The sequence below is a fragment of the Myotis myotis genome, unplaced genomic scaffold (assembly GCF_014108235.1).
Source record: "Myotis myotis isolate mMyoMyo1 unplaced genomic scaffold, mMyoMyo1.p scaffold_m19_p_3, whole genome shotgun sequence".
Taxonomy (NCBI): Eukaryota; Metazoa; Chordata; class Mammalia; order Chiroptera; family Vespertilionidae; genus Myotis; species Myotis myotis.
The window spans coordinates 143,791,520-143,807,091 of record NW_023416335.1 but is presented as its reverse complement, the minus strand read 5'-3'; the positions used below and the strand labels follow the sequence as shown (position 1 = coordinate 143,807,091).

At 40.1% G+C, this 15,572-nt stretch overlaps 1 protein-coding gene across 1 annotated transcript; it reads left to right on the top strand.

Moving 5' to 3' along the window:
• The first annotated feature begins 14,814 nt into the window (after positions 1-14,814).
• LOC118650612 (60S ribosomal protein L29-like) lies at positions 14,815-15,297 on the top strand. The gene has a single exon (XM_036298973.1). The coding sequence runs from the start codon at positions 14,815-14,817 to the stop codon at positions 15,295-15,297; it is 483 nt and encodes a 160-aa protein (XP_036154866.1).
• The last annotated feature ends 275 nt before the right edge of the window (positions 15,298-15,572 follow it).

The following is a 15,572-nucleotide window of genomic DNA, read 5'->3' as shown; positions in this document are numbered from 1 at the left end:
CTTTATGTCTGTCTTTCTCTTTTACTCTCTGTCTCTTTCTCTCATGAACATTTCACTGGTCCACATCAGGCTTTCTCAAGCTCCAGGGGTCTCTTCAAAGCACTTTTCATTTTTCATGGACAGAGGTGGAAGTGTCCCTCACTCCTCATCCTTATCCCTGTTTGTGGGGCCTTAGCGTAAACCGATAACTGTCCCTAGCCTCCATCTTCTTGCTGCTTCACCTTGTAAATGAGTTTTTAAAATTTGCAAAATCAGTATTGACCGTCTCCTCCACTATCCTTGCCTACTTTGGCAAATGCCTCCTGATAAAATGTGGGAGAAACTAGTGTCTATTGTTCTAGAGTGTCAGTAGAAATTTTTTAATGGTTTTATATAAATCCTAAAATACTCTATATTTTCTTAAGGCACTTGCAGTATGGTTGTGAATACAAAATTAATACTCCAGAAATATTTATGAGACATGGGTCAGAAAGTACTTATCTACCCTAATAAAAGATAAACATGCAAATTGACTGTACCTTCACTATGCCTTAAGCCACACCCACCAGCCAATAAGAGCGACTAAATGCAAATTAACCCAACCAAGATGGCGGCCAGCAGCCATGGAGCTGGAGGAAGCAGGAGGCTTGGTTGACCCAATGATGGAGGAAGCCAAGCTTTCCCGCCTGCCACGGCCAGCTCTGAGCTCCACTCAAAACAACAAAGTTTCAATTATAGAAGATAAATAAACCCCAGATACCTGCTTTCAGCAGGCCGTGGCCACAGAGCTGGAGCGAGCAGGAGGCTGGGGTTCCCTCTGGCGATGGAGGAAGCCTAGCTTTCCTCCCAAACACCCTGGCTGGCTCTGAGCTCCTCTCAAGGCTACAAAGTTTCAATTATAGAAGGTAAATAAATCCCAGAATAAAAAAAAAAAAAAGGAGAGGCTGGGAGCTTCCATCACCGGGGGGGCTTGGCCAGCCTGAAAGGGGCCCTCAGCCCCTCACCCAGACTGGCCAGGCACTCCAGTAGGGACCACCACCCTAAAGGGCGTGAAGCCAGCCTGCAAACAGCCATCAGCCCCTTACTCAGGCTGGCCAGGAACCCCAGCGGGACCACCCTGATCCAGGACACCCTTCAGGGCAAACCAGCCAGCCCCCACCCATGCACCAGGCCTCTATCCTATATAATAAAATGGTAATATGAAAATTGACCCTAACAGCAGAAAGACTGGGAATGACCGGTCACTATGACACACTGACCACCAGGGGGCAGAGGCTCAATGCAGGAGCTGACCCTTGGTGGTCAGTGAGCTCCCACAGGGGAGCTTTGATCCGCCACAAGCCAGGCTGACAGCTGCCAGTACAGTGGTGGTGGTGGGAGCCTCTCCCGCCTCCTCAGCAGCATTAAGGATGTCCGACTGCAGCTTAGGCCTGTTCCCCTCTGGCAAGTGGACATCCCCCGAGGGCTCCCGGGCTGCCAGAGGGATGTCTGACTGCCAACTTATGCCAAATTCCCCAGGGAGCAGGCCTAAGCTTGCAGGTGGTCATCCCCCAAGGGGTCCCAGACTGTGAAAGTGCACAGGCCAAGCTGAGGGACCCCCCTGAGTGCACAAATTTTTGTGCACCGGGCCTCTAGTATATTAATAATTTCATTTCTTAGCTGAATCAATGAATGTTTACTCTTTGCTTAATATTGTATTTTTTTTGTTAATCCTCACCAGAGGATATTTTTCCATTGATTTTTAGAGAGAGTGGAAAGAAGAGGGAGAGTCAGAGAGAGAGAAACATTGATGTGACAGAGACACATCGATTGGTTGCCTCCCACATGCACCCTGACCAGGGCCAGTGTCGAGCCTGCAACTGAAGTCCATGTCTTTGACCAGAATAGAATTTGGGACCTTTTAGTACATAGGCCAATGCTCTATCCACTGAGCAAAATTTGTAAATTTTTTAAACACAGATTTTTGAGCTAGTGCTTAAGTAAGACTGAAACCAAATGCAGATGTTCTTACTGTCACTATTTTAATATTTATGGTTTGGGAGAATTTACCATCCCTTTAAAAGCAAATTTCCATGTTTTTTCTTAATCTTGGGGTTTCCCTGTTATTTTAAACAAGTGTTCCTATCTTGCAGAAAAATATTAATCTTTGTGGAATTTCCAGTTATATGTTTAAAACAAGTCTCACATTTCCTTTTAGCTTTCCTTAGACTTTCCATCGTTAGCTTATTCAATAGTTCCTTCTATGACATGTGTAATGCGTGCATGGCTCTACTCTCCAATTGTACTCAACTAAAGATGCTTGGTTATCTTTTGAAGATAAGCCAATGGGTAAAAGGACCCATTTACCCTTTAACCAATGGGTAAAAGGACCCATCCTGCACTTCTGAGAGTTTACTCATAGCTTGGACCATTTCTTGATGCTAACTTTGCATCTTTGTGCATGACCTATCCAGGTCTAGTTGCTCATCCCTGGCTTCCCTAAATTTCATTAGCATTAACACACCAAAATGGTGGTTTTCAAGTAACAAATACATTTTAAAATTTAAAAAAAACAACAAAAAACCAACAACAACCCAGCCACTCTAAGCATGTGGAATGTTCAGCAAGCTCATAAAAGTAAAAAAAAAAAAAAAAAAGTCACAGGGGACTAGAAAGTACCATGCAATAAAGGAAATCTAATCTAGTAGCTTCCTACCAGGAAAGTCTCCCATGTCATAGTAATAATGGGTTAATGCAAAAACAAGTATCAATATCATTGTTAGCAATTAGATTCACACAATTTAAAAAGTTGGCCAGTAGCAAGTATATCTGAGAATGTAAAGTCAAAAATGCTCTGCTTCTCATTGAGGTATAAATTGGCAAATCCATGTTAGATAACAATTTGGCAATATCTAGTAAAGGCAAAAGGCAAACATGGGCTGATGCTATGGCCCAGCGTCTCTAAGGTGTATATAAAGATATGCTCAAATATATGCACAAAGAGATCCATAAACAATATCCTAGCATATTTGTTCACAACAACAGCAACAAAAAAAACAATCAGTCAAACAACAACAAAACTAGAACCAGCTTAATGTTGAAGATAGAATGAATTTTAAAATGTGGTACATTTCTATACTGAGGTACTACGCAGCAATGAAAATGAATGAATCTGATTATATAACATAAATGTGTTAAGAATCTTACAAATATAATTTTGAATATAAAAATAAATTGTAACTATAGCCAGTTAGGGACAGTGGATAGAGTTTCAGCCTATAAACTTAAGGGTCCAGGGTTTGATTCTGATCAAGGACACGTGCCCAGGTTACGGGCTCAAATCCCAGTAGGAGGCATGCAGGAGGCAGCCGATCAATAATTCTCTGTCATCCTTGATGTTTCTATCTCTCCCTCTCCCTCCCTGAAATATAAAAATACATTAGAAAGATAAATTGTAGAAGAATATTTATTAAAGTTTGAATTATTTCTATATTTTGTGTAGAGAGACAACATGTGTAGAAAATATATACAGTAAAAAATGAACTACTTATATAAAAACCATGGGTGATGTTCATCATGACCACAACTGCCGTGACCAAGCAGAAGGAAGTCAGTCCTGCAGGGGTTGTCTTGGCAACAGCTGTGCCCTCCCCCAAGCTATATCCTGGAGCTGTTTCCTGTAAGGGCAGGGTTTGAGGCAGGAATCCACCCTGGGGGCGTGGAGGCATTATCTTTATAAAGTGTGCCACGCCAGCTCAGCCAAGGGTGAACCTGAGTCGGGGCAGCTGAAAGGCTTAGAAAAGACAGACAAGAGAATGAAAGTTGGGTCTCAGTGAGATCCTCCTTCTCTGAGAGACAGTGACCATGCCCACAGCCATTCCTTTATTTTACAGCAGATGCCTCGAGGCAAAGTAAGGGCATGACCAAGATGTTTACAAACATTCTCCTGGGTTTCAATCCTACTCAACTACATGCACCTGAACTCTATGAAGCCTACATCACTCAGGCACATGGGGTGACGTGTTTGGACCATAGGTTCAAGCTTACAACTACAGCTGTTGGCTATAATTGTGCTGGGAGGGCCCTGCTCTCCAAGCTGGGAGTTGCACCTGGCAATGAGAGAACTGTGCCCTCTCATCAGTCCAAGGCTTGAACCTGTCCAAAACACTGTAGTGGCTCCCCACAATAAAGTTTTAATTCTGTTTCTTTGTTACTAATGTTGTGGTCCCACCCCATAAAAAAGAAACAATTTCTTGAGGATTAGGCCCAGAAATTAGGATTTTAAAAAGATTCCCAGGTGATTCTAATGTGCAGCCAAGGTTGAGAAACAATGCTATAGATAATATTAAAACTATATCTAAACGTGCAATTCTTTGTCCAAAAAATGAGCATGTTCAAAAATTAAATGAAGAAAATTTGGATATACTCGATGGAGATTTTCACACATATTTGAGTGATGATTCCATTGATTCCACCGATGATGCTGAAAAGGAAAATTTTCCCATTGAATTTCTTAATAATATTACTCCTTTGGGAATGCCGTGTCATAAATTAAAATTGAAAGTGGGTGCAATCATCATGCTATTGAGAAATCTTAATAGTAAGTGGGGTCTTTGTAATGGTACCAGATTTATTATCAAAAGATTATGACCTAACATTATTGAAGCTAAAGTATTAACAGGATCTGCAGAGGGAGAGGCCATCTGACACTGGCCTCCCATTTAAATTGATTCGATGACGGTTTCCCATGATGCCAGCATTTATGATGACTATTAATAAATCACAAGGACAAACTCTAGACAGAGTAGGCATATTCCTACCTGAATCCATTTTTGCACATGGTCAGTTATATGTTGCTCTCTCTCGAGTTTGAAGAGCATATGATGTTACAGTTAAAGTTCTAAATACTTCATCACAAGGGAAATTAGTCAAGCACTCTGAAAGTGTTTTCACTCTTAATGTGGTGTACAGGGAGATATTAGAATAAGTTTAATCACTTTATCAGTCATTGTTTGCATCACTGTTGTTTTCATTTCAAGTTTTTGTTGTTTTAATATCATATTTTGGTCTTTTTTATATCATGCCTCTGTTGTTATATCCTTTTGTTACTGTATATTTATTAATAAATTTATATATTGTTTTCATATGCATTTTACTAATGTCCTTTCATCTCTCACACTTCTATTATAGAGAAAGGGCAAATAGTAATATTAAAATATCTCCACTAATTAATTCCCTTTTAAAAAAATATATATTTTATTGATTTTTTAAAGAGAGGAAAGGAGAGGGAGAGAGAATTAGAAACATTGATGAGAGAGAAACATCGATCAGCTGCCTCCTGCACACTCCCCACTGGGGATGTGCCTGCAACCAAGGTACATGCCCTTGACTGGAATCAAACCTAGGACCCTTGAGTCAGCAGGCCGATGCTCTATCCACTAAGCCAAACCGGTTAGGGCAATTAATTCCCTTTTAATGTGCATGAATTTCATGCACTGGGATACTAGTGTAATGATACTCTTGAAAGCCACATAGAAAATTAAAATTGTGTTGCCTGACAGGGTATAAGTGAGTAGGAGACATGACAAATGAAAACGGGTAAAAACAAACTTTATCTATCAATATAAATGTTCAAATCAAATGAATGGTGGAACGACTGGCAGAATGACCGGTCACTATGATGCGCAATAACCACCAAGGGCCAGGTGCTCAATGCAGGAGCTGCCCCCAGCCCGCAGGCCCCAACCAGCAGCAGTAGCGGCGGGCGGGGGCTGCAAGCGGGCAGAGCCAGGCCAGCCAAGGCGGGTGTGAGTAGGGGCCCCCTGATAGCCCCACCATTCACCCTGCAGAGGGAGGCAACCAGTGATGGTGGTGGGGGGTGGAGGCATGGGGCGGGGCCAGCAAGCAGGGGGCACCAGGCCAGCCAAAGTGGGTGCAAGCAGGGCCCCTGATCACCCCACTGGTTGCCCCACAGATTAGCCCAATTGTTGGCCAGGCCTAGGGACCCAAACCATGCACAAATTTCATGCACTGGGCCTCTAGTACTACTTATATTTTTAAATATGAATTTAAAAAATGCAGGAAAATTATTAGTCACTAAATTCAATATAGAAGAAAGAATGTGATGTGATTAGTTGGAGAGAGATACAAAGAGAGCAACAAATTATATGCATGGAATTTTTTTATTTAGCTGACTGATGAATATATATTGTTTTATTATTTGTTATAACTTTTGCATGTATAAAATGTAATATTTTATACAACTTTGGTTTTTAAAGCCATTGTTTCTGCTAATGGCCTCAGATTAGTGTTTCCAGGTATTACCTTACCCATTTTAGAGATTCCTCACTTTCCTTAACATTCTTGACTGACTTATTGCTTAAATCTCTTTCCAAGAATTACATTATTGAAGATATTACCTCCCAATAATGGTATTTGTAAACTCTGTATTAATTTATCTCAATGATGATCTATATTCTGCTTGTGTAAGTATAGCCTTGGTTTTATAATACTTATAAGCAACATTAATATATTTTACTTTAAAAAAAGATTCTGAAGTCATAAAAGTAAGCTTTCACTTTGATTTCCCCTTTTAGGGTTTGATTTTGGCAGGTTAATTTATTTCTGCAAATGTGGGTTTCCTTATCTTCAGAATGGATAGAGGTCTGTGCAAAGAGATTCGGATGAGAATTACATCAAATTAAAATACCAGTTAAATGAGGCAATGTGTATAACACAGCTAACTCAGTGTCCAGGACAAATTGAAGGCTCAAAAATTAAATATTCCGTCTTATTCATACAAATAAGTCTAAATATTCCTACATTTCTGACCACTCTGGAGGTTCTCACAAGGTCTTAGGATCAATGTTATGACTCTTTGGTACATGAATATAATTCTATTAATGCTCAAGTTGGAAGAAGTTTGGGTAAGTATATACATATTATTTATATGTACTGTTTAAAGATAACAAGACTTATATAAATGTTTTAGTAATAAGAGTTAGGTGTGAAATAATTTTTTAAAAACTTTTGTCAAAATAACTTTTCTAATACTAATTTAGAAAAATCAAGACATGAAAACTTTTAAAACAAATTAAAAGCCTGTGTGGTTTCATAAAGTCCTATTATAGTGCACTCATTTAAAAGATGCATTTTTGTGCTTTTCATGACCCCTATATAAAATATACATAAATATATATATATTAAATATATAAAAGATTTCAAATAAACACATACACAAACATGTTTATATAGATATACACATACACACATATAAGGAAAGTCTGAATCTAAGAACAAAATATAAATTAAGGAGAGATTCTTTGCTCCATGAGAAATTTTAAAATGTTATTTCTTTAAACTGTAATTTTCTTTACAATTATTTTACACACAACTTCTTAGGACAAACCTTATGTAAAATAAGTTAAACACCTAGTAATGTTTCTCAAATGCATTAATTAATCAGATGAGCTTTATTTACGGTAACGAGAGTAAGAAAAAGAAACAGGCTTATACATTATGCTTTTACTTAAAAAAATATTTGACAGTAACTCTATAAGAAAGTAAAAATGACAAAATTATTTGCCCTTGAATTTTATATCATTTTGAGAGAACAAATACTGATGCATTATACTCAATATCCAGATATTGAAATAACTCAAACCTAATATTTTGGGATGAAATAAAGTCTTTCAGTCATGTTTCTACAGTAATACACTATAGATTAAGGGAAAAACATAATTTGGTACCTGCTGAGAGTCTGTTTTAAGCCCATAGCTCATGATGCAATTCCCCTGACCTTGCAAACAGGTAGTGGTGTTATTTTTGTTCATAATGTCATAAAGTCAGCTTATTCTGAAATCTAGTCATATATTTGATTGCTGCCCCAACCCTCCCACCCTACCCCCCATAGTGAATTCCAAAGGCAGGAGCTCCACGCTATCAAAAGCGATATTCAACCACAGGGGTTTATGAAGAGAGTGAAAGTTTCTGAAGTTAATTTCTCAGAAGGACCTAAGCCCCAGGCACCCCGCCCCCCCCTTCCCATGATCTTTGCAGCTGTTTAACACGGCTGGACTAGCTGAGCCTGGGTGAGTTGGCTGCCTCCCCCTATGGCAGTATTTCCTTTTCAAAGGGCGGTTGCCATGGTTGTATAATTTTGTGTGGGGAGTGGGAGGCTTTGTGATTGACCAAGCTGTGCTGAAAGATAACAAGCACAAAAACGACAAGTTAAAGCCGAAGAAAACTTTGTCAAACTCAGTTGAAAGTTGGAAGAGTTCTTCCCACAGTGAAAACGTGTTGCATTTTTAAGCATATCTAACTGCAAGGCGCTCACAACTTTTAAATGGTTTTAGTAAATTTGGTCAGACCTCTCAGTCTTCAAGTGGACATATGGAAAAGAGAACTCTGGATCGATATAATTAGTACAAAGCAGGGAAACAGAGGAACAGACTAAAATTCCTGGCTCATTTACTGTCATCTTGTATCATATAAATGCTTGGTGCCCTAGGTTGATACCCTATCATTCACTCTGACATTCTCATTTGTGTCTGCTATTCTCTGTATCAGGCTTCCACCTAGACTTTCCTATCTAGATGTGAGCAAAGTTTGGGGCTCAAATCTCCTAAAACAGTCTTGCAAATTAAATAGTAAAACACTGACTGTCTGAAGGTAGTATTGGATAGATTTAAAGATGTTGCAAGAACTGTACTCAAAGAATGTTGATCAACAATAGAACCTCTACTTACTGAGCCACCTATTGTGTGTCAAAAACTGTGCTGGTGCATTTGGTTACATTATCAAATTAACCCTTTTTACATGCATGTTAGTTGCCAACCAATTTATCTTTTTTTCATACTAAAACAACTCCACTTTTGTTCAAGGTTCCTCTGCTTCCTATTAAAAGGGCTCCATTGCATCTAGTCATGGCCATGTGCATAGTCCTGGTCAGCGAGACGGAGATGGAAGTTTCTGGGGGAAGGTTCCCTTGCAGAAATTTAACTTCATAAATAAAAAGACAAATCATAGGACTATAAAGTTTTGCCTTTGTTTCTTAACTGTTTTTTTTTTTTATTATTATTCATTCTTCTCAGCTCAGATAAAAGGAAGAGCAGCCATCTTTAATGAAACCATATACTAAGTAGGGCAAGGTGAAATGATAAACTAAGCTTGAATTTTAGATTATTTTTTGGACAGTTCCATCAGCTCTGATTTCTCTACCAACTGCATTTTTGTTATATAAAAATATAATCCTACCTAAGTCTTTTTACTGTTGCTAAGCTTTCTGCTACTCCCAGTGTAATGCAATTACTTTATATACATCATTATAACTCTCTGAGCTATGTAATAATATGTATGCCACAGCTAGGAAATAAGAAGGGGGGAGAGAGGATTTTAACACACTCTTTATAACTCTATATCTTAATCTTTTTTATTCACTTCTTAGGGTCCTATATAGTTTAACTTTTTTTTGTTTTTGCTAGTGACTTAAATGGAGAGATAGAAGAGTCAGTCATTAGATTTGCAGTTTCCCAACGCTTGAATGATAGCTAATACACCACAGTCTGGGACTGCAAATGTCTTGACATATTGAATTTCCTATGTCAAGCTACTACCATTGGTTGAATTTATACTCAAATAATTCATGGTTTGATAAGCTTATTAGAATCCAAGAGAAGATATTGAGTAGGTAGTTGGATATAGTGGTCTGGAATTCAGAAGAGACCTGTGCTGAAAATATAAATTGACTCATCAATGACATATAGATTTTAAACTTTGTGACTGGGTGAGATCACAAAGGATAAGAGAGTAAATAGAAAAGGAAATAGGACTAATAACTGAAGCCTAGACATCCATAGTAATGTTGTTGATAAGGGTAAAATATATAGAGAAGGAACTGTGAATGTGGTATCTAGGAAAATAAGTGATAAAATTATATGATCTATGATGTCAAATAATGTTTATTTGCCAAGTAAGATAAAAATGAATTAGCCATTGGATTTAACCACATAAAGAATTTTGGTAGGGTGAGCATCCACCCTCATGTTCCCCTAGCACTACCAGTTTGTACCTGTTGTCTTGGTTTAACTAATAATAATGTTCTTTTATTCTTTTTTGTTGTTACTGTTAATCCTTGCCAGAGAATATATTTTCCATTGATTTTTTAGAGAGTGGAAGGGAGTGGTGAGAGAGAGAGAGAAAAAAAGAGAGAGGAACATCAATGTGAGAGAGACACCTTAATTGGTTGCATCCCTCACATGCTCTGATCAGGGCTGGGGATCAAACGTGCAACTCAGGTACATGACCTGGATCAGAAATCGAACCCACAACTGGTTGGTATGCAGGACGATGCTCTAACCACTGAGAAACACTGTCCAGGATATAATTAATTTGTAAAGGTCAGATATTGAGTCCACATAAAATGTCATTGTCTTTTGTATGAGATAAGATTTTACTGACAAGCAATAGTTATTTGTCCCAATACCATTAAAGCCCATGTTAAGGTGATTATTTGCAGTCTTTTATAATATACTAGAGGCCCGGTGCACAAAAATTTGTGCACTCGGGGGGGGAGGGGGGTCCCTCAGCCCGTCTGTGCCCTCTCGAAGTCTGGGACCCCTCGGGAGATAATGACCTGCTGGCTTAGGCCTGCTCCCTGGTGACAGAGGGCAGGCCCAATCCCTAGGTACAGCCCCTGGTCGGGCTCAGAGCAGGGCCAATTGGGGGTTGGGCACCACCCCCTGTCACACTTAAGTCAGGGTCAATGGGGAGGTTGCAGTGCCACCCCCGTCACGCACAGAGCAGAACCAATCAAGGGGTTGGGGCGCTGCCCCCTGTCATGCACAGAGCAGGGCCCATCAGGGGGTTGGGGAGCTCCCCCCTGTCACACACAGAGCAGGGCCCATCAAGGGGTTGGAGAGCTCCCCCCTGTCACGCACAGAGTAGGGCCCATCAGGCGGTTGAGGAGCTGCCCCCTGTCACTCACAGAGCAGGGCCGATAGGGGAGTTGTGGCGCCGCCCCCTGTCACACACAGAGCAGGGCCAATCGGGGGCTTGGGCGCTGCCCCCTGTCACGCTGATCCTGGTGCCAGGAGGCCTCTCGGCTCCGCTGATCCCAGTGCTGGGAGGCATATTACCCTTTTACTATATAGCATAGAGGACTGGTGCATGGGTGGGGGCCGGTGGTTTGCCCTGAAGGGTGTCCTGGATCAGGGTGGGGGTCCCCACTGGGGTGCCTGGCCAGCCTGGGTGAGGGGATGATGGCTGTTTGCAGCTGGTCACACACCCTTCAGGGTGGGGGTCCCCACTGGGGTGCCTGGCCAGTCTGGGTGAGAGGCTGAGGGCTGTTTTCAGTCGGGTGACTGAAACTCCCAACTGCTCCTTTTTTTCTTTCTTTCTTTTTTTTAATCTGGGCCAGCTTTAGCTGTGGCTCCAGCTCTGTGGCCTCTGCTGCTGGGAAAGCGGAAACCCTCCGGCCCAGACTTGTTTGTGTTCTACAATCGAAACTCTGTATCAACTCCCGCTCTGAGATCCCAGCTCGCTGAAAGCAGGTTTCTGGAGGTTTTTTTTAGCTTCTCTATGTTACTATGTTTCAAACTGCAGGCTCAGAGGCCTGCAGCAGCAGGCGGGGAACGTTGGAGTCCTCCGTCACTGAAGCAAGCAAGCCTCATGTTCAGTTTAAGCTGCCTGGCTGCCGTTCGCCATCTTGGCTGTCAGTTAATTTGCATATCTCGCTGATTAGCCAATGGGAAGGGTAGCGGTCGTACGCCAATTACCATGTTTCTCTTTTATTAGTGTAGATTAAATCTCTGGTATAAAAATGTTTATGATATAGACTCTTTATACCTATATATATATATATATATATATATGTGTGTGTGTGTGTGTGTGTGTGTGTGTGTGTATAGTATGTATATGTGGAGATATTTATTTAGTTCTTTCTTTCAATACGTTTAGTTAGTTCCTACTAAGTGCTAGACATAGTGGTATGCATTACTCCAGAGTAGTTAACAAAATGAACATGGTTTATATTCTTATGGAAATTGGAGCCTACTTGGAAAGTAAATTCTGAAAAGGTAATCAAATAAATATATAATTTAAAAGTATGGTAAGTGTTCTGAAGAAAACATAAATATGCTTTGACACACTATTGAAGCAGGAGGGAGACCTATAAATGTAGCTCCCTTCTGGGGAGGAAATCATTTACACCCACATCTAGATTATAAACTTGAGGATTACAAAAGTAGAGTGTTTAAGAGTATGGCACAGCATGCCACAGATAAAAGTTGTTTCAGAAAAAGGTCAAAGAATGATATTTACTCACCAACCAAATAAACTGCCACATAGGGCTTGATCTTTGGTTCATTGAATTCAAGTCGACCAGTTTACTGTATTGCTATGATGTTTGATGCATTTTCAAAAGTAAATAAAGTCAAAGTTTACAGTTAAGGTCAATTTTTTTATATGAATTGTAGTTATTGTGACCAACTCTCCTTTATTTAAAACCTAGTCCAATGATTTTCAACCAATATGGCACAAGAATTTTTAAAACATGCAGTACATGACTATTTAACCAGGGGCACTGACCTCTTTCCCCTCAGATTGTCAAATAATAAGAAGAAAAAGACAACAACTAACACAACAATAGCCATCCAGTGTGAATGCCCTATTTTGAACCATAAACCTATTGGTCATATAACAGAGTTGCATCATATTGGTCACATAGCATAAGTTTGCATCTGATTGGTTAATTCTTAGTACCAGAAAGTCTTATATACAAGTATAGGTACCTTATTTTTTAAAAAGTCACTTTGGAGCAAAAACAGTAGGTAATTACTTTTTTTTGGCAAATCAATTACAATTATACTTATTTTTTGTCAGATCAACAAAAAATATGTTCTTTGGTATGACACAGAATTAGATTGTGTGTGCCATAATATATATATAAAAAAGGTTTAATATCCCTGATCTAATCCACTCTTTATGCTGGGATTTAAGGATGGACTCAAATTTGGAAATTAAGATGTGAAAGGAAGTCTATAGGGTGGCTTTTTAAAAAATTGTTTCCAACTTCTGAGAAAGAGTCATGGAAATAGAAAGATTCTCTGTGCTTAGGTACCTGACTGTAACTGCTGACCTCATGTAGGTGCTTGCTGTCAGCTTGAGAGTAAGTCAACACGTGGGAGAGCAGAACAATGCCAATTGCAGAATAGCAGGGCCAGAGCCATATTGTGCCTGAATCTGCCAAACATCTGGGTTTATTTTTAAGTGCATAAGTCATTTCCTTTAAGTGAATTCATTTTACTTGAGTTTTTTTCTGTTTTTGCAGTTAAAAGCATTTTAATAGTTGTAACATTTTTAGCTCAAGTCTGAGACCTGAAAAGGGGAAGAGGATTATCAAAGAAGAGTAGTTGATACCTTCAACACTCTCCATTCCTCTTGGCCCAAACAAGCATGTCTACATAACATGTCTTGAAATTATTAGATAACGATTATGAATTGTAATGCTTTCTGACTGCTATTTTGTCAGTCTTTATTATGACATCATGGGATTTTATTCCTTATTTCTGCGTCTTTCTAACTAAGCCTGGCCAACATGTGTTGGGCATTACCTTAAAGTTAGATTCCCTCACTGCCTGTTACATACTTGAGCAAGACAGGGAATAAGATAGCGCTTACTTTTTCACCATAAAGCTAGGTCTTACAGTGGAGAGTGGGATTAAGATGAGCTACACAGTAGTGACTCCTTCATTTCCTGTGCTCTTGCTCTGTACCTTTATCTCCCAAAGTTCTGTATTCCCCTTGTGCTTGCTGCTGAGTGGGAGTACATGTCATTTTCATCACAATCATTAATTTACTAGCCACTCACATATTCTAACACTGACTTCACTTACATACTTTAGTTACTGTTTGTTAGACATGATATTGAACCGTGTGTGTGTGTGTGTGTGTGTTACTGTTTTCAGAAGAATAGATGTCTCTTTTTGGGTTGTTTTTCTGCCCTCTTAGTGATAGAGGTCTAGCAAGAATATCTTTTGTTAAAATGCATGCCATAAAGTATTTTAATTTTTTTTTTATATATTTAGAAGATATACTACTGAGGTAATTTCAATTTTTTGTTGTCCTTTGGTGAAAATGTTTGCTGGAGTGTTTATGACAACTTTTTGACTTGTATCTTTAAATTTTCATGGAGTTTAGGTTTTTTTGTTTGTTTTTAAAGGTGTTTTTATTTATTTCAGAGAGGAAGGAAGAGGGACAGAGAGATATATAAACATAAATAATGAGAGAGAACCATTGGTCAGCTGCCTCCTGCACACCCCACACTGGGGATCAAATTCACAATCCTGGCTTGTGCCCTGACCAGGAATCAAACCATGACCTCCTACTTCATAGATCGATGCTCAACCACTGAACCATGATGGCCAGAATGACTTTACTTTTAATTCAATTACATAAAACCGAAATTCACCATCAAAAGAAATTCCTATACACAGGAAACAACCCCACAGCTTGTTTTGTTGATCTCTAAGACATTTTTAGAAATCATATGTTACAAATAGTTGATTGCCCATATTAACTTTTTGATATATCACTGTCTTTATATTGTAAAATCCCAAGTAGTAGTAGGTATAAAAGTGGTTAAATGAGCATCCAACTTATCATTAAGAAGAATCATGCTGGGTATATGTTAACTTAGGAAATTTAATTAGTATATCTGAATACTAAGACAAATGAAAATAATTGGTAGCTGGAAGAAGGTACCTTACATGTGGTGATATTAATAGCCGTTAAGAATATATGGATGCTCTTTTGCTCCTGGCCCCAGATGCTTAGGGAGCCACAGGCTTCGGGGCAGAGATGGCCAAGTCCAAGAACCACACCAGGCACAACCAGTCCCCAAAATGGCACAGAAATGGCATCAAACCTCTATCACGAAGAAATGAATTTCTTAAGGGGGTAGACCCCAAGTTCCTAGGGAACCTGTGCTTTGCCAAGAAGCACAACAAGAAGGGCCTGAAGAAAATGCAGGCCAACAACACCAAGACCATGATCGCATGTGCTGAGGTTATCAAGGCCCTTGTCGAGCCCAAGGAGGTCAAGCCCAGCCTCCTAAAGGGCAGCAGGTGCAAGCTCGGTGGGCTTGTCTACGTCACTCACACCAAGTTTGGGAAGGGTGCTCCTGCCCGCATCGCCAAGGGTCTCAGGCTCTGCCGGCCAAAGGCCAAGGCCAATGTCGAAACCAAGCCCCAGGGTGTGGGTGCGGTTTCTCCTCAGGCTCCTGCTCCCAAAGGTGCCCAGGCCCCCAATGAAGGCTCCATAGTAGAGGCCTCTGTCTGCTGATGTGAGGATGGAAGGACTGATATGACCTCTGGGCTGCTGTCTGCATGGAGCTGGTGTCCTCCTGTGTTATTTGTACAAATAAACCTGAGGCAGGACAAGGAAGAAAGAAAGGAAGGAAGGAAGGAAGGAAGGAAGGAAGGAAGGAAGGAAGGAAGGAAGGAAGGAAGGAAGGAAGGAAGGAAGGAAGGAAGGAAGGAAGGAAGGAAGGAAGGAAGAGAGAGAGAAGGAAGGGAGGGAGGGAGGAAGGGAGGTAGGGAAGGAGGGAGGAAGAATAT